Raw genomic sequence first — 18888 nt, forward strand, 5'->3', positions numbered from 1 at the left:
CACCTGGCTCCCGAGTCTTTACTGGTAAAATTGAACAATTGAGATTTTGTTAAAAACAACAGGATAGAGTGTTCGAGCCAGAGGTGGTAGACAGCTGCAAGGAAACTGTCTTCAAGACGCAGCAGAGCAGCTGTACCCATATGAACTCATGGGGATTGTGCCATCATCCATAGAACCTGGACAAGCTCAAAGGAAACCAAATCTCAGCTTGGAGATGAGAGGAGGGCACAAAATCCCACCCCTGGCCACGGAAGTATTAATAGTTGTCAGCTTCTGGCAGAGGGCGGGACACTTTTCTCTGAGAGGGTAGTCCTTGGTAAGTCAACTGTGCTCCAGGGGAGACCACACATCCAAGGGTATTAGGTCAGCACAAAATGGTTTTGATGGTTTGAAAAAGAAAGGACATGGAGTTGGGTGAATGTCCTTGGAAGACTTGGGGGACATCAATATGATAAAAAAAAATCAAAATTTTTTAATGAGAAGAGGGTTCATTCTGGAAGAATGAAGTAAGTATTTGGAAGAAAGGGCGGGGACGGCAGAAGCACACTGGATGGAGCACACATTCCAGTAGCTCTGTAACTCAAAGATATGCATCATTTCTGAAAACTCCAATTTCATGGCCAGATGTGGTGGTGCACACACCTTTAATCTCAGCCCTTGGGAAACAGAACTAGGTGAGTTTGAGATCAGCCTGGTCTACATAGTGAGTACAGGTCAGCCAGAACTACATAGTGAGACTCTGTCCCAAAAAAAAAAAAAAAAAAAAAAAAATGGCAGGGGGAGAACGAAAGGAAGGAAGGAAGAAACTCTAATTTACATCATTTGCCAATTTCTGTGGTATTGACTCCAGATGTGGCAGATTTCTAGCTCCCACGGTGATGACACTGAGTGTAGAGCTGGGAACATACCATACCTAAGTCACCTCTATGAAGATGGATTCTGGAGGAAGGAGGAAGGCAAACAAAGAGGGCAAAGGACCAGTTTTCCTCCATCATCAGCTCTTTGTACCCTAAGGCCTTTGGGGAGACCAAGAGAAGAGCACCTGTGATTATGACAATGGATTCTAAAAGCATTAGCCTGGGGACCGGCAAGATGACTCGGTGGATAAGGGTACTTGCTGTACAGGCCTGGCAAATTCAGTTTAACAACTGGAGCCCACATAATAGAAGGAGAGAAGTGACTCCAGAGGGTTGTTCTTTGACCTCCACATGCACTACTGTGGCAGACACACACACACCACACACACACACACACACACACACACACACACACACACACACACACACATCTAGCCTCATCTTTCAAAATCTCCTTGTGAGCCCTGATCATAGATAGCATTTTCTAGTGTTCTGTTCATACAGTAAGTTCTTTCCATAGCGAAAACTTAAACATAAGTCATAAGTTGAAGGCAGCACAGAACTAGCTTGATTCTGCCACACTGTGCCCATCAGGGAAATGGGCTGTTGGTCCATTCTTGCTCGCCCCATCTGTCTGTGACTGTAGCTCCAGATTTGACTTGCAGAGGTGTTCAATGAGATCATGGAACAGGAAAAAAGTAGACATCCTATCATCTCATTGAAGGTTAGTTACAGAATTTGAGCTCTGAATGACCTCGTTTATAGGTGGTCTGTCCAAGGTCCGTGGTTTTTGAAGACCCAAGGAGAGTTACCAGACAGATCTACTCAGAGAACTTGTGACACTCATTTCCTGGAAACAGCTTAGAAAAAGGAGGGTTGGGGAGGGATCGCATTTCTGCCCCAAACCAGAGTTTAACAGAAGTGACTACACAGATCCTTTCCTGGCTCCCATGGGTCCAAACACCTGACTTAGGCTTCTCAAGAACAACGAAGTGATTAAAGCCTGATCAGATATGAGCAATCTTTGAGACTCAAGCAGAGAGGAAAAAAAAAAAAAACCCTGTTGAGACAGGAAGCTGGTGGTTCCTGATGTGTAAACTTGACGGCAGAGGCAGCATTGTCTGATCAGAGCCTCTCCGCGGGACAACCGTGAGCAGCTGCCCGGCTTCCAGCCAGGCACCGTGTCCCTCTCTTCTCTGGCTAATGGATCCCAACAGGTCCATTTCCTTGGGCATGCTTCTGTTTCTTTCTCTGACTTTGGAATTGAGCTACGGAACAGGTGAGTGTCCGTTTGTTTAAGGGTTTGAGTCCAGTGTTTAGAAGTTTGGAATCAGCAGAGCCTCGGGGATAGTGAAGAGATGGGTGGACTGGGGCTTGTAGTTCAGTCACCTCTTCCTTAAGGAGTGCCTCTGGGTTTCTACAGTGTCTTTCAAAGGGGAAGAAACTTCTGTATTCCTTGAGCCTCGCGTTCCAGGGATTCGCCCCATCGACACTAGTTACTAAGGAAACCAGAAGTCAAATCCACCTGCTACATCCATAATAAGCCTCTTGGTGTAAGGGACTCGGGCTGAAGTTCTGAGTGGTTGGTTTGGGGTGGGTACCTTCTGGCAAAAACCCAGGCTATGGAACAGAGCTCTAGGAGACTTGTCCTGCATCCCTGCTATTGAAAGTGACTTTCACACATCCACCAGCAGACAAAGAAGAACATGGTCCAGTGTAGAGCAGAGGTGGCAGAAGGAAACAGGTAGAAGTGAGAAACCTCAGACCTTTGGCCGACAACAGATGGTGGCTGAAGTGAGGTCACGCTTTCTTATAAGAGATGATTCCAAAGCAGTAAGAAGGGGAGAGGTTGGGAATTTTGGAACCCAGGGCTGGTTATAGAATGTGGAAAATGCAAATTGAAAAACTTAAGGTCAAAGAAGCGGCTACAGTGGGGTCCAAAATTAAAGGAGCCTGACTTCTCTCCCATCCCGCTTATTCTTCTTTTTTCCAAAGCAAGCTATTGCTTTCTACTTAGTGGATCAGAGCTAAAGGAAAAGATATTTGAGAGCAACAGCGCTAAGTGGAAGTGGAATGGGCAACTCCACCTTAGGATTTGATTAGATTGTGGGAGACAGCCTGGCGTGGAGAAGGCTTAGAAGGGGGATGGGGAAATCCTGAGGGCTACAGCGTTTTGGTCTTGGAGTTTCCATAACTGCAAATCCATTGTGGACTATTCTAAGAAAAGCCCTGGAATGTGCCAGGGATGTGGGGATGCTGTAAAAGGAATCTCTTGCTCAAGTCTCAGATGAGGAGGCCCTTGCTTAGCCCCACTTTGAGAGCTTAGATCACCAAACCAAGCATCTTTGTAGGTAGAGCTTGGCCTTCCTCACTGAATCCTGTCTGAACCCTGCCATTGCTGGGCTCCTTAGTGACTAATAACTATGCGATGAATTTCTGTTTTTCTCCCTGGCTAGCCTTGCCTGTGGCAGCTCAGGTGTAGCTGGCAAATGTTCTGCTTACGGGTGAGAGGTCATTTGTTAGTTAATGACAGCCCAGCCCCAGAACACTTGCATGTCACCCCACTTGGCAACTCTTCTTTCCTTGCATTCCATCTTCTAATATTGGTTCAATTTTTGTCAGTGTTCTATTTTTAATTGTGTACTCTTTTGTGAAACCCCAATAAAACCCAAATAGAAGTGCTTTGCAAATGAGACAGATCAGTCGTGTCAGAGCGACTCAACAAAGAAGCTTGATTCTTGTAAAAATCAGCACCTTCCCATTTCAGCTCAGTTTTCAGTTCCCAGTCAGAACTGTAAAAAGAAAAAAAAAAAAAAAAGTCCACATGTCCCTTCCCAACTAAAACCAATTCTCCTAAATGACAGTTGATTTATTTATATATCTTGAACATTCCATGCTTATTTTGTACAACTTCTATATAACATCTTGACTTAAACCCAAGAGCCATAGTGAAGAGTTACTATCTTTGGGTAAATAACTGCAAGGTAAACTTTATGCCTTTTTCTTCTCTGTTTTACTGGGAGTCGTCTTTAATCTCTTGCCCTTAAAGAAGGCAGACATATTGTGCTTATATCACAATGTTAATAATTATTAGACTCTTGGGAAGCTTCATATTCTTTACAATGGATACGACCTAGGCTGCTGTTTCTGTTGTGGTTATTGTGTATATTAATTTGTTCAACAATATCATTTTGTTGGTCTCTGATACTGCTTTCCCCCACATCACTCCTGCCAGAAGATTATGATCCTCATCTGCATAGACCATTAACTCCAATTCACAAATATTTTCATAACAAGTGCCTGAGGTTTCCATGAGTGCTTCAGTTAGATGTAAAATGCCAAGTTCATGTTCTGAAGAATACACACTGAAGACCAAATATATATTGTCACATTACAACTAGAAATCGGTTGGTTCAGATCATTCAATGTGTCAATAATCTTTTAATTTAGGCTTTATTTGTAGAACAATTTTAGGGCCGTATGTGAGTAGAGATTGCTCACATCCCCTGACCCTATATTTGCATAGCCTCATTATTAATATTGATGCTACAAGGATATATGTGTTATAATGAGTGACTCTCCAAAAATGAGGTGCTTTATTCTTCCATGTAGGTCCTTCCCACCCCCTCCATACATGTTGAGTAAGAGAGAAGAGACAAAGCCTGGGTTCTAGGCTTGAGCCAACCTAATGCAGCTATTGGCCCATTCTATGCCAATGTATTGATCCAGATACTTCTTCAAAAAAATTTAACCTCATGATCTAAAACCTCACCTTTCTTTATCTGCAGCATTGGGATAGAGTTCAAAGCATCAGGGATCTGATTATTTATACACTGCCTTTCAAAGATTCCATTCAGTACTGATCTACTGAGTGTATCTGACATGGCCAGGCAAGGTGTAGGGGTAGGTTGCAAAATGAGAAATCATAGCCTCTGAAAAGTACCTGACATAATGTCTGGTGGGTGAAAGCCATTTAAAAATTATTGTTGAATAAATAATAGTAGAAAATATTATATATTTGCTTTATACAAGACATCATGCTAAGTGTTTTATCATTTAATTATCACACCAACCCTATGACATTATTGTCACCATCATTAGTACTATTACAACTTTGTAAATGAGGAAAGATAAGTAGAGTAGATTAACAGTCTCTCTACACTCTAGACATGTCAGTGAATAAAACTGGATAAGCTTCTGTTTGAGAAATGGGAAGAATGATACAGTGTATCTAGGTCCCATGAGGAAAACTAGACTATAATATCTATAATTAAAATGTATATGTTGAGTTGAATTGGAACTAATTGAAGTATAGACTGTTTCAAAAGGTGAGAGGAATTGATAAATTACAGGAGAACATAGAAAGTACATACGGAGTGAAATTTAGAAAGTAGATAGAAACTTTATTTAGCGTACAGGTTTTATTTTAACCTTTTTGTTTTGTAGAGGAGAGGTGCAGTTGCATGTGTGCCTCTAAAACTTCAACAGAACAAAGGACATTAGAATGAAGATAGCTTCTTTCTATAACCCTTGCTGGAGACAACATCGCTGCCTGTTGTTGTGTGTCTTTCAAATACATAGGTTGGATTCTGCTAGGGTTGGGAAAGAGTATTTTAGATGGAGATACAAATACAGACCTAAAGTGATGTAAGTGGAATGGCAAAGGGTCTGTTGTAGCCAAAAACCAAGGGTTTGTGACTGAAGACCTTCTAAATACTCACCTGGAAAGTGGGGACAAATACTGTCTCTCATCCCATGTAGGAATGCTACAGACATAAAATGGAATTCATTTTGATTGTGGAAAGAGAAGAACTTAGACTTATCTCATCATTCATTCATTCATTCATCCCATTTCATTTCACTCATTCGCTTTGATGACAAGGATTTCCTGGCCTCTCATTGTGTCCCAGGTACCTGTTAGAATACCACAATGAGTAAAAGACAATCCCTCTTCTTGAAAGCTTATAACTGTGTGAGAACGACAAGTACTAAACTAGTTGAAATTGTGATGAGTGGTGTAATGAAGTGATGCAAAGTAAGATGGAAGCATGCAGTTGGAAAGCTAACTGGAGCCCCGAGTCCAGGAAGTCTTCCCTCAGAAAAACAAGTCAAGCTGAAGAAGACCTGAAGAGCGGAAGGAATTGGCCGAGCAAAGGGTGGTCCAGGCTTTTAGGCTGAGAAATGCTGGGTGCAAACAGACTGAGCAACAAAGACCCAGCACTCTCAGCTCTGTGGAATAGGGATTTAACTGATATTTAGGTTAAAAATAAGCCTTAGACAAGCTGTTTTTCCTTCCTGAGTTTGCATTTACAACTAGAACTTTGAAGCCTGTGAAACTTATCTCTTTTCTACAAAAAAAGAAAAGAAGGAAGGGAAAGAGAGAAAGAGAGGAAAAAAGAAAGAAAGAGAGAGAAAGAAAGATAGAAAGAAAGGAAGAAAGAAAGAAAGAAAAAGAAAGAGAAAGGAAGGAAGAAAGAAAGAAAGAAAGAAAGAAAGAAAGAAAGAAAGAAAGAAAGAAAGAAAGAAAGAAGAGATGTAGCAAGATGCTAAAAGCATCTATAAAATATCAGAATAAAGCCAAAAATAAAGTTCTGAGGTAGAATCCCACCTTGTGAAAGGGTTAGCTAAATCCTGCAAATTTGTTCACTTGCCTATATGAATCACTCCACCTTCAAAGTAGAGTTACCCATGAAGGAAAGTGAGTTGGTGTGAAGAACATAAATGTTTCCTCCCAGCCTCTTCTAGTAAACAGGGCTGACTGAATCACAGGCTCGCTGGAAAACCCTCATCAGGCAGTAGGATGTTTCAGGAACAGACAGTCTACTTGAAGGGCTTTACAGCCCCACTTGTGTTTCCATTTGTGCTTGGGTGGAGATGACCTCAAGCACCCCTCCAGACTCAGCAGTCATGGGAGCAATTACATCATCATCCTTTGTGTATTTGGGTGTTAGGGTCTCCTCCTGGTGAAGTTCTGGTTCCATTCCTTGTGCATGCAAGCTGTGAAGTCTGTCTTCGTCTGCCCCATTTCTATCCGTTCACCCTTTCTCCTCTTACCCACTATCATTGATTGATTTGTTTATTTGGCTACTTCCTACTACCAATTCTGTACTCTGAAAGTACAAAACAGCCTACTGGGTCATGTGGTAGGAAAAGTTGTATGGGAGGCATTTGGAGAGGGAGGTATTAACAGTCTTGGAGTGGGTAAATTTCCCCCATTTCCCCCTTCTTCTCCATATCAAAATTAGTTTAAAATGTCAACAGAAGCAATTCGGTTTTGAAAAATCTCATATCTCTTTCAGAAATGGCATTTAGAGAGGTGTTCCCCAAAATGTACATACATTCAAAGGTCCATGTACGGCTCTCAGTCTTCCTTCCTTCATTTACGTATATTTAGAACTCAAGAGGTCACTATCTTGGGTACATTTTTACAATTCAGGTGTGAAGCCATCAGAGGAACTGTGTCATCTGGAATTGTCAGACATTCATGAGTGTAACTGGAAGAAAGTCCAATGTGCTTCCCAATGTACCCATGTAAAAACAGTACTAAACAGTAAAATAGTAAAAATAAGAGTCTTCTTCCATCTGAGCAACAGGGTGAGCACTCTGTTTTTTTGTTGTTGTTGTTGTTGTTTTTTTTTTTTTTTTGTTTTTTTTTTTTGTTTTTTTTTTTTTTTTTTTTTTTTTTTTTGGTTTTTCGAGACAGGGTTTCTCTGTGTAGTTTTGGTGCCTCTCCTGGAACTCACTTGGTAGCCCAGGCTGGCCTCGAACTCACAGAAATCCGCCTGACTCTGCCTCCCGAGTGCTGGGATTAAAGGCGTGCGCCACCACCGCCCGGCGAGCACTCTGTTTTAAGAGGAAATATTAGCAATGCCCAAAAGACCAACTTCCTTGTCACCTACCCCACTTTCCTGTAACAACCATGCCTCAAACACACTCATCCTGACTTTAGCCCATGGAGACTGCATCTTCTTTTTCCCTGACATTATTAGTCTTTAATTAATTTGGGCTGGGTCATTTAGTAGGTAGTGTGGGGATTTCAAGGCATGTTAATGTCAAGAATATTTTGGGCAGTTTACCCAATTTTCCAGTAGCTCTGCTTTACCACAGTGGAGAAGGGGTCCCTTCTAGACAGGCCCATCACAGAAGCAGGTGTTTTCATTTTACTCTTTTCAATCTCTTATCAGCTAGAACAATCTATGCTCATCGAGTCATGTGCTCCTACCATGAACATTAACTTAGGGTTAAATTCAGTTATATACATGTTAGGCTAAGCTAAATAAAAGGTTTGCCAAGGTCATATGGCTTTCAGCACTTGTCAACTGAACAGATATTTATTTCAGAGTCTCTCTGTGCCAAACACTGTTTCAGGCTGTCAGACATAAGCAGTGGTGTAAGGTTCTTTCTCTGGAAAAGACGGTCTTCAAGTGGAGCAGACAGCAATAAAATGAATAAATGTGCACTATGCCACCAGGCAGCCACAGCAAGAGCAATGGGCAGAGGGGCTGTCCTAGATACTCTGTCAGAGGAGGCCTCTCAGAGGAAAGAGTTCTCTGAGCAGGCGCCTAAAATAAAGTGAGGAACTGGGCAGTTAAGGATATAAGGGAAGAGATTTCCAGAGAGGAACAGCACACGCAAAGGCCCAGAGGCAGGAGAGTTTTTGATGAGGTTAAGGAACAGGAAGCCATCTGACCATAGTTCTATGACAGTCCAAGAGTGGGCAGGGAATGGATTTGGAGCAAAGCCAGGTTTTCAGGAGCAGAGTCAAGGACTGTGAACTTTGTGAGTGCTAGAAAGCTCTGGAAGATTAAAAGTGATAGAAGAAAAAAAACCAATAAATTAGACATGGTTTTAAAGGATCTCTCTGTCCATGGTACAAATGCCAGGAGATTAGTTGGGAGACGGTGGTAGCAGTGGTAGGAAGGAATGGCATAGGAAGTGATTCTGCGTCAGACCCACATGGAAATTAGAGCCAGCAGGACTTCCTGTCAACCAAATGTAGAGTGTGAGAAAGGACAGACTCAAGGATGCGCCCATGCTGTGGCCTGAGAAACTGGACAAATGGTCATGTTTGAAGAGAAAGTTCTTTGCTAAAGTCAGAAGCCATGTAAAACTCTAAGTGCTCCTCTATGGAGGCAGTAGAGGATTAGGCAGTGAAAGGATTAGCCAACATATGTAACTGTAACTACTGCAGAGATGTGTCAAACTGTTCAGCTAAATGAGAAATTGAATAGGTGTAAATAAGGAAGAGAAGGAAGCCTGAGCCTAGGCATAGTCTGATATTTAGATATCTGAAAAAAACAGAAGTTTCCCCCAAGGAAACTAAGAATGATAAAAAGAAAAAATAGCAAGTCATGGAAGTGTAGTATCTCAGGGACCAAATACAGACAGTGTTTGAAGGAGAGATGATGAACTATGTCGAGTGTTCCTGAGAAACACTCAAGGCAATGATGGAGAATTAATTGACTTGGCTCTGTATAACAGACTGATCTTAGCAGGTGTGATCCAATGAGAATTTGGGAAGAATATTTGGATGGGCACAGGGGAATTGTGTCAAGAAGTTAAAGCAGAAAACATAAATAGACATGCAAGAAGCTTCCAAAAAGAAAATGAAAATGGCCAAGTGGCAGAGGATTGGCCTGAGATGAGAGGAGAGGTTTTTTGTTTTTTGATTTTTTTTGGTTTTTTGTTGTTGTTGTCTTGGGGTTTTTTGTTTTGTATTGTTTTGTTTTGTTTTGTTTTTAGATGAGGGCAATTAAGTGTTTGTATGTATATGTCGGTGAAAGAAATCCAGAAGGCAGCTGATAATGCAGGGGGTTGGATTACAGAGGCAAAACCTGAAAGCATGGGATTGTTCCTTGAGGGGAGAGGCTAGCCTTGGATAAGAAACACGGACCATTCCTCCAGGTAGATAGATCCATTGGGATTTCCATAGATTGAAATTTGCTTTTTATTTCTTCTATGTTTTTTTCAGTGAAACCAAAAGGGCAGCCACCCCTGAGAGAGGAGGCAGAAAGGCAGGCTGTGGGTTTGAGCAAAGCAGAGGTATTAAATCGTCAGCACTAGAGTCCCTTATAGTGGTTTGAAAGGCTTTTGAGTTTTCGTGGTTTTTTTTTTAAACCCCCCCCCCCACTCCTCCTTTGTTCTTGTTGGTTCAGCTTTTTTTTTTTTAAAGAGAAATAAAATAATCTCTTGCCCTCACCGTTATTAATTATCTCAGATATTTTTGGAGAACGAGGATTCCAGTTTGGATACGAAGCATGCCACCTCCCTAATTTTCACAGTCCTCAGACCCGTCTCTGTTTCTTATCACCTGGCTTGGTGCTTCTGGAACCATGGTCCCCTGGGCTCCTTTTCACTGTTATCCACTCTTCACTGTGCATACTGAGTGCTGGCAAGAGCCTTGGTAGAGAAATTATAGACCGAGGTTCTAGTCCTGGCTCTGCCTCTTACTAACTCGACTTTCAGGAAGTCATTTACCTTGCCTTCTGTGCCTTCACTGTTAAGTCTGAGTTGACAGAACCCTGCTGTAAGCAATTCTAGGATTTCCACTGGATGCTTTGAAATACTGACGTTGTGGTTAGGGTCCTGGTGGTAGTCCTTGTAGACCACCACCTGGTAATTTGAGATCGTTCAACAGGAGAGGCGAGCCTCAGGCCTGTCTGTCATTTTCTGTCCTCTACACAATGTATGTATTCTCCAGGTCTTTCATCATAAGGCGTTATCGTCCCTTCCTTCCCACAGGTGGAGATGTGATGAACTGCCAGGTGATTAACAGGCAGCTAGGAAACGACACTTGGATGCCCCTGACAAATGAACAGATACATAAAAGCGTCAACAAAAGCATCCGCATCCTTGTCACGAAGGGCACGTCTTTAGGAAGCAAAACCAACAAGAAAATAGTGTCTTTTGATTTTGCTAAAGGAGGCTATCCAGATCACCTGGAAGATGGTTACCAGTTTCAACCAGAAAACCTGAGCCTGAGGATCCTGGGAAACAGGACCGAGAGTGAAGGATGGTACTTTGTGAATTTGGAGGAGAATGTGGCAGTTCAGCAATTCTGCATGCAGCTGAAGCTTTATGGTAAAAATGGGAGTTTTCACACTTCACATAGGGGGCTTAGAAGACTTAGGCCTTTCTCAGAAGTAGGGTGTCTGTAATTGGAAACAACTTGAAATATCTGGTCCAACGAGTATTTAAGCTTAAGGGAAGCATTTTGACAGGCTGATACTATTTGTTTGTTTGTTTGTTTGTTTGTCTGTTTGTTTGTTTTTATTTATCTTCCAAACTGCACATCGGTGGAGGCTGATTTGATTCCTGTTTTGAAAAGAAGAGAGCCCACTATGTGGGAGCTGAAGAGCTGGCTTTCACCTCTAACAGGCTTAGTTTGCATATCAATTTTTTAAAAAGTGTTGGTTTTTTTTTTTCCTATCAAGCCCGAAAGTACAAAGTTTGAATACAACTGAACAAACCTAACTTCTCTTTCATCACCAGGGACCCCGACTCCAGGGGCAAGTGGTTTTGCACGTGCCTACCCATATTTGTGTAGGATGTTTGCTGAAGCAGAGGTTCTGAGTGAAAGAGCTGACATTCCACCCACAGCCACTCACCAAGCCCAGAGCCCTGGGGGAGGCTTCCACCTACATGGTGAAAGAAACACCTTTTTTTTCTCATTTGAACCAGGATCTGGTGATGTAGCTGTTTAGTGGTGGGACTGTAGAAGCTACATCTACCTGAGCCCAGCACTTTCCTGGGCCCCTTTAACCTCTGCTTCTGTCCTTGAGACGCCTAGGATTCCTGTCCCTTAGGCCCTGAGGCTCATCTGCCTTCCAAGACTTCCTGATGTCTGTGCCGACTTCACAGCCAGCATTTCATTGAAACCTTCAGTTACCTAGGAGAGAAACAGAAACGTCTCGACTCTCTCCTGTCCCAGAGTTTCCCTCCTGCAAACAGAGAGTGCAGAATTCCCATAGCCCTCTGCTGAGTGTGCATGGAGGCCGCACATCATGAGTGTGTGTGTTTAATAACATATGTATGTCATATAATTGTCCCTTTGTTCTTATAAGTTTATTGACTTTGTCACACCTTATATACTCCACTGGGTACTTTGGGAAGTGTGGTCTCTGCAACCATGACTTTCTTTGCTGAGAGAAAGGGGCAGGCTGATTTCAGAATCTGACTAAGTTACTTAACTCAGCTTGGCCACTTAGAAGTTTTCTCATCCACAAAATGGGAATGATTATTTTTAGTTATAATTATTGACAGGATTAAAGGAGATGGATATGAAATGCCAGCAGTGTGCTGGTCCTACAGTAGCTGTAATAAGCATGACCTTTTTTTACCTTGCCTATCTCATGACTTTAGAATTGTATGGATTGATAGGGCCTGTGGCTATGATTGAAAACCTACCACTGCCTTAGACCCACAAAGCCCTTGTTACACACACACACACACACACACACACACACACACACACACAGAGGCACGATGAAATCCTACCACTGAAAACTCATGCTTCTAGCTCTAGGAGATTTACTTTAAGCCAATCAAAACCTATCTTATTCCTGATAGAATATGGCAGAACAGTCTAGATGGTAAACATCAGGAGAGACTGGTAGGACCCTAATGGTATTAGCAGAAAGGAACTAAAAACCAAATGCCTCTCTGTTCTATCTCAAGAGGGTCCTGGAAAGAGCAGAGAGGGGTGAGGGATGATGTGAACAACAGTTTTCCACAAGAGACAACTCACACTTAAGACTTCTCAGTGAGGGGAAAAGGCCATTTGTCTAGACTTTGTTTTGATGAATAAACCAGTCAATAGTTCCGGGAGTTTTGTTTCAGTGATGGCTCCCTTGCTCCTCCTCCTGACAGAGCAGGTCTCCACCCCAGAGATTAAAGTGCTAAACAAAACCCAGGAGAACGAGAATGGGACCTGCAGCTTGATATTAGCCTGCACGGTGAACAAAGGGGACCATGTGGCCTACAGCTGGAGCGACGAGGCAGGCACCCATCTGCTGAGCCGAGCCAACCACTCCCATCTCCTATACATCACTCTCAGTAACCAGCATTACGACAGCATCTACAACTGCACCGCCAGCAATCCTGTCAGCAGTCGCTCTCAGACCTTCGATGTCCGGCAGGAGTGCGGGCTAGAGTCCTCAGGTGAGTACTCATGGCAGCTAGGGCACCTCATCAACAGCAAATCCAATACTCACTGCTTCCATCACCAGCCCTTGTCAATGATACCTGTTTTCTTTATATTGTCAAAGCCTCCAGGCACATTCAACAAAGGTGCTTTCATGTTGGCCCCAGGGGCATTGTATTACATTTGGTTCGCAGTTGAGGAACAAATAGGAAAGGAAAAAAACCAAAGCAGAATCAGAACTCAGGTCTTCAAGGGAAAACCCTTCTCCATGCTGTCTGCCCTAGATCCATCCTACAATGATGTCTGGGAAGGGGAATGCAGGTTGCAGGTCCTAGCTTCCAAACCCATGCTCCATTGTGGTGAGACAGTTCTATGCCATCAGTAAGTACTTACGCTGCAAGAGAAGGGAGGAGATATGATGTGTGATCTCTGCACCTCAGCAATGCATTGTAAATATAAGACATGAGACATTTACTTGTGTTATATAGGCTATAAGGGAGGGGCTTATGTTGTGAATGGATTGTGAATCTTCTAGCCAGTTAGAGGACCAGAGGAATCAGAGTGAGAGGTAAGCTAAGCCCTGGAGTGTGAAACCAAGGAACGATAATGAAGTGATAGCACTCTTTATCAGCAAGGCACTTTTAACTGTATCATCCCTTTGGTTCACCATAAATTTTCCAGATGGGTGCTATTACCAGCTTCATTGTACATATGAGGAACTTGAAGTTCACAGAATTTAAGTATCTTCCTCAAGTTTCTTCAACTTCAAATAGTGAAGTTAATGCCTAAACCTAAATATTTTGAGTAGGTCTTCTCTTTTCCTAGATAGAAGGCATGCTTGTTCTGTTGGAAGAGAGTGCTGATTAAGTAAGTCCATCTAACCAGGAAACAGAATAGATAGATCACTGCCCTCTTGTGCCAGACTGTGTCTCTGTCACAGGAAGGTTTGGGGAGAGCCCTGAAAGGCATTACTTACTCCCTGACATTCTCCTAGCTCGGGAAGGGAGCAAGAGTCATTCCAAGGAGACTCCCACTCACACAGACTCAGTGTCTGTTGACACACCAGATGGGCAGGGACAAAGGAAAGGGGACTGTATATACGTTATACCTTCAGCATAGCACTTCCTGTAACAGAGACTCCCCACCCCCAGAGGATTCTCAGATAGGAAATACCTCTGCTGTACCCCAGCATATTCCTTTGAGTTCTTTTTTATGAACCTAATGCAGTCGTGTCATAGAAAGAGTCAACCGTTTCTACTTTCTAAATGTGGCCCACAAACCATGTGTAGGCTGTTCTCTATGTCTCTCCCTGCCCACAGTCATTCAGGGCATCCTGGAAAAAAAAAAAAAAACAAGAAAACAGTGCTGTATAGTAGGAAGCTTCCAGAATGGGGTCCCAGGGGGCTCTTTCTAATTAGTGGAGTAAAAAGTCCAGCTTTCTCTGAGACTTTGTTCTTCATCTACAACTGACAGCTTTGATGGTTCACTATGTACTGGCTACATGGCACATCATTGCCCTCACAGCAATAAAATGATGTAGACAGTGTTAACATCTTCACACTATGGATGAAGTGAGGAAAAAACCCTATGAAGTGTTTAAGATCAAAGACAGAGCCAGTGAGAGAACTGAGCTGTCTGGTGCTGAAATCTTCATAGGTGTTCATGGAAGAGTGAATCCACTTAAAATACCTTAAAAATCACAATGAAAAACTGGCTGCTTTTCCTTGGAGATGAGGGAAAAATACTCATTGTGCCAGCCCAGCTCTCTTTGGTTGTAAAAACCTGTTTAGGGACAGGGCAGCCAATTTTTTACCTTGACCTATCTCAAAAATTGGATGTGGGGGTGGGAACTCCTTTCATGCTTCAAGATAGCTTGGCAACAAGCATCTAACTACTGCACAATAAAATCTTGGTAAGACATAAAGCTTACACCTACGAGGATGAAGTATGACTAGTGTGACTAAGTATGAAGCAGGCTTCTGTGAGATATGGAGGGACACAAAGTGGCAAAACATGGTGCCCTGAGTAGACCACCAACTACTACTACCAAGACCTCGTTCAGTCAGTAAAGCTATTAGACATGAGGAAGCCACTGTCTTCCCTTGGGCCTCTGTTTCACCATCTGCCAAACAAAGGGTAATAACTGCTGCTTCTTCCTGAGGTGGCATTTATGATTCAGTTCATGAGTGTGTCAACAAGAAGCGTTAATAAGAGCTGCTGGGGAATCTTAGTTTGCTAGAGGTATTGATGACATAAACTGGGTGCTTTGGGAATTATTGTCTCAATGTTCTGAAGTCTAGAAGTTCAAGATCAAGGTGTTGTCAGCTTTGATTTCTCCTGGACCTCTCCTTGACTTGCAGATGGCCTTTCTCCTCTGTCTGTACATCCCTGGTGCCTCTCTCCCTTCCCTCTTTTGATACGGACACCAGTCAAGTTAAATGAGGGCCATACTCGTGACCTTGTTTGAACTTAATTACCTTCATAACAACTTGTTCCCACATATCATCCCATGAGGCTTAGAGGTTCAATGTATGAGTTGGTGGGTGTAGTAATTAAGTCATAGCACCCTACTTTTAACTTGATTCTCTTTATAAAGCTCCCATATCTGATGGAAGTTACATCCTTAGGACTTCCAAATATAGATTTTAAGAGAACACAGTTTAACTCACAGTTCAAATAAAAGTTCCTCCACCTCCAAAGATGGAGGAGGTTATCGCCAATTCAAGCCAGACACACAGGCATTTTGTAGCATGACCTTTCTTCTACATAGGGCTGTAGAGGAAATTACCTAAATTACTGAAAACCCACTTTCATTGGTCTATCACAGTGGTTCTCAACTTTCCTAATGCTGTGACCCTTTAATACAGTTCCTCATGTTGTGGTGCCCTCAACCATAAAATTGTTTATTTTTACACTTTGTAAGTGTAGTTTTGTTACTGTTATAAATTGTACTGTAAATATCTGTGTTTTCCAATGGTCTTAGGTGACCCCTGTGAACGGGGTCACAGGTTGAGAACCTGTGGTCTATCACTTTGTGTTTGCAAATGGAAGTTGCTAATTTTTAAAGTGCTGTGTTTGCTTTGATAAAACATCTATTGAGGTTTTACCGTGTTCCAGCATCATGCAAGGTACTGAGCATACAAAGATGGAAAGAGAGAGATGCAATCTTTGTCCTTAAGGAGAAAACTCTGTAAATAGACAATTATCCTAGATCACATGGTATGTGTGAGAGGTTATAAAACCAAAATATGTGCAAGATAGTAAAGAAAGGGAATAAAGAGCGTTGGCTCGTCAAGCATGTGGATTTGAGGAAAGAGCAGAAGTTACTCAAACTCACTGACAACAGACATCCTAAGCAGAGGGAAAAGCAAGAATGTGCCGCATTCTACTACACCATCTTGCAGGTAACAGGGCGATCGGAACTGACAGTTTTAGATGGGAAAGGGCTCCGTTGTCTTTGCATTTCAAAGGGAAAGTGCAGTGGTGTAGAGAAGAGACTAGGGTCAGCAAGAGGCAGAAGAGAAAGGGACTAGGTATAGGAGGACATTATGACAGTAATCCATCCAATGTGCTGAGGCCAAGGTCAAAGCAGCAACTGTTAGTGCAACCAAGACTTCTTACACAGTGTACACCAAGGGAAGCCTCAGCCCTGGAATGAAACTGTATGGTAGGCTGAGGGTTCATCAGATGTTCCATCAGTAAGTCAGAAGAGTTACTTTGAAGACATTTTTTCCACTTTGATTAATGAAAATACATGCATGAACACATTTGTTCCTTGAAAAGAAGTTTCAGTGACATTTGTCTAGGCTCTCAGTCATATAATCATCCATGTTCCAATTGCCATTTAAGAATTTCATACACCTTCAATGTCCATCATAATGAAGTCTCTTATGGTAAGGCCTAAATTCTTGGGCCGTATAACATCCTTTATCTAGGTCATGTGAAGCACATTAATGTGGTTTGACAGTAGATCCTGTGTGGGACTTGCTGCTGTCCTTAATCAGTATGTTTTGAAAGTATTATGTCTGTACGAGGATGATTGATTCAAAATCTTAAAAATTCAGCTAAAAGGGAATGCCCCTGGAAGCCCACACTAAAAGGAAAAACTTTCTCAAGAAATTGGTAAATTGCTGGCTCAGTGGAACAAAGGGCTGACACTTGAGATCCAGAGTGTCTCCCACCCTGGTCTAGCAAAGCCTCATTTTCATAGTCACCTAGATGTTCCGTGTCCATGGTCCTCTCCATTGTCATCCCCATCTCGAAAACCTGACAGCCAGAGTGAAAGAACAGAGGTTAGATACTTCTCATTGGCCAAACATGTTACAAGGAAAGCTAGGAAATACACTTATCAGCAGCTGGGCAGCTGTGTGTCCAGAGTCAGCTTGTAGTGCCAAGAAAGAATGGGAGGATAGATGACTAGTTCCCTCTGCAATACTATCTGGGCGGAACAGGCTGATGTGAGGGGTGTTCCCAGAAGGTGTGGGTTCCATAAAAACTTTTTCTTGGAGGCTCCCAGATGTTAAGTTAGTATCCTCTCCCCAGCCCCGGTTCTCACTGGAAACTACCACCAAAAATGCATCTCTTGAAGATTGCCGACTTCTTCAAGGAGCCCTGCTCCATGCCAGTAACCTTGCTGACAAAACCACATGAAAGGCAGGAAAGAGATCCGGTACCCTCAGACCGTTATGTGAGCATCTCAGAGGCTCCTGGATGAACTACAGTTATTTCTTGGGTTCTGTTTTGTTTTCTTTTTATCTTCTTTAAATAACACGATTTGAGGACTTGAAGGGAGAGAAGCTTTTGTGTCGCTGTGACGACAGATTTTTCAGAGACAAAAAGGGGAAGGAGATGGCCAGCATTTTCCTTGGAGGTGTGGCTCTGCGCAGGGTTTCTTACCGCTAATACTTTTCGTACAGTTAACTGCACAGCTAATAGTGGAGGGCTTCAGGGTGGAGACTCATGCCAAGCACTGGCTCCTCTAAATGGTACAGGTGTTTTCAGTCAGCCCACTTAACTGCCTCTAAGGGGTTTCTGCAGGGGGGGAAGCATCATAACTCTGGTTCAAAGAAAGAAAGTGAGAGAGAGAGAGAGAGAAGAGAAGAGAAGAGAAGAAGAGAAAAGGGAAGGGAAGGGAAGGGAAACAAGAAAGAGGAAAAAAAAGTTGAGGTAATATTGCTTTGTGAATGAAGGGCTTGTGTAGCCAAGGACAAGTTTTATCTGGTTTCTGAGAACCACCATACTGAGAGGCCTCACTACATGAATGAACAAAAGGAGAGAGAGTGGGATCTTTCGGTTTGGAAATAGGAGCACAGGTGGTGTGTTTCGAGCAAACACACTCTTTCCAGCTTCATGCTATCACAAAGCTATATCAAGGAGGTCATTGGTACTTCTTTTGACTCCTGTCTCAGGGCATTCAGAAAGTGACCCAGCATGCTTTCTGAGACCTTCGTATATTTAGCACTCTGATAATTTTTAACAAAAGTATACACGCCAGCTCTCTAAGATCCATTCATATTCAATAATTTAAGTTCCTCAAATGTATATGGAGTGACTTCCTGTCCAATATCTGATGGGATGGGGGGAGGGGTTAGAAAAAGAATAGGCAAAGAGGACTACCTTTAGAGATTGCCAACCTAAGCAGGACTTCTGTAAATTACTAGATGAAAAACAAAACATCATTTTAAAGAGACTACTACTAAAATTTCTCTTTGGAGGATACACAGTACTTAAAACATGCTTTAATAGCAATGTTAGAAGACAGACAATGAGCCCCTCCCCCAAGGAACATTGATGTAGCTGGGATGCTCTGAGGAAGGGGAAGATATTGTTCATGTAGAAACAGAGCAACTGAGGGAACCAGCGCAGGCCTCTAACCCTAGCACTGGGGAA

General features: G+C 42.6%; 1 protein-coding gene across 1 annotated transcript in view; it reads left to right on the forward strand.

Annotated features, from left to right (window-relative positions):
- The first annotated feature begins 2060 nt into the window (after nt 1-2060).
- The window catches only part of Slamf1 (signaling lymphocytic activation molecule family member 1), a 33806-nt gene continuing 16978 nt past the window's right edge, over nt 2061-18888 (forward strand). The window contains exons 1-3 of the mRNA XM_052736636.1: nt 2061-2136; nt 10599-10937; nt 12726-12998. Coding sequence (XP_052592596.1) covers nt 2061-2136; nt 10599-10937; nt 12726-12998 — 688 coding nt within the window. The remainder of the gene's footprint in view (nt 2137-10598; nt 10938-12725; nt 12999-18888) is intronic.

Source organism: Peromyscus californicus, unplaced genomic scaffold (assembly GCF_007827085.1).
Source record: "Peromyscus californicus insignis strain IS unplaced genomic scaffold, ASM782708v3 Scaffold_14__1_contigs__length_90479793_seg_2, whole genome shotgun sequence".
Lineage (NCBI taxonomy): Eukaryota > Metazoa > Chordata > Mammalia > Rodentia > Cricetidae > Peromyscus > Peromyscus californicus.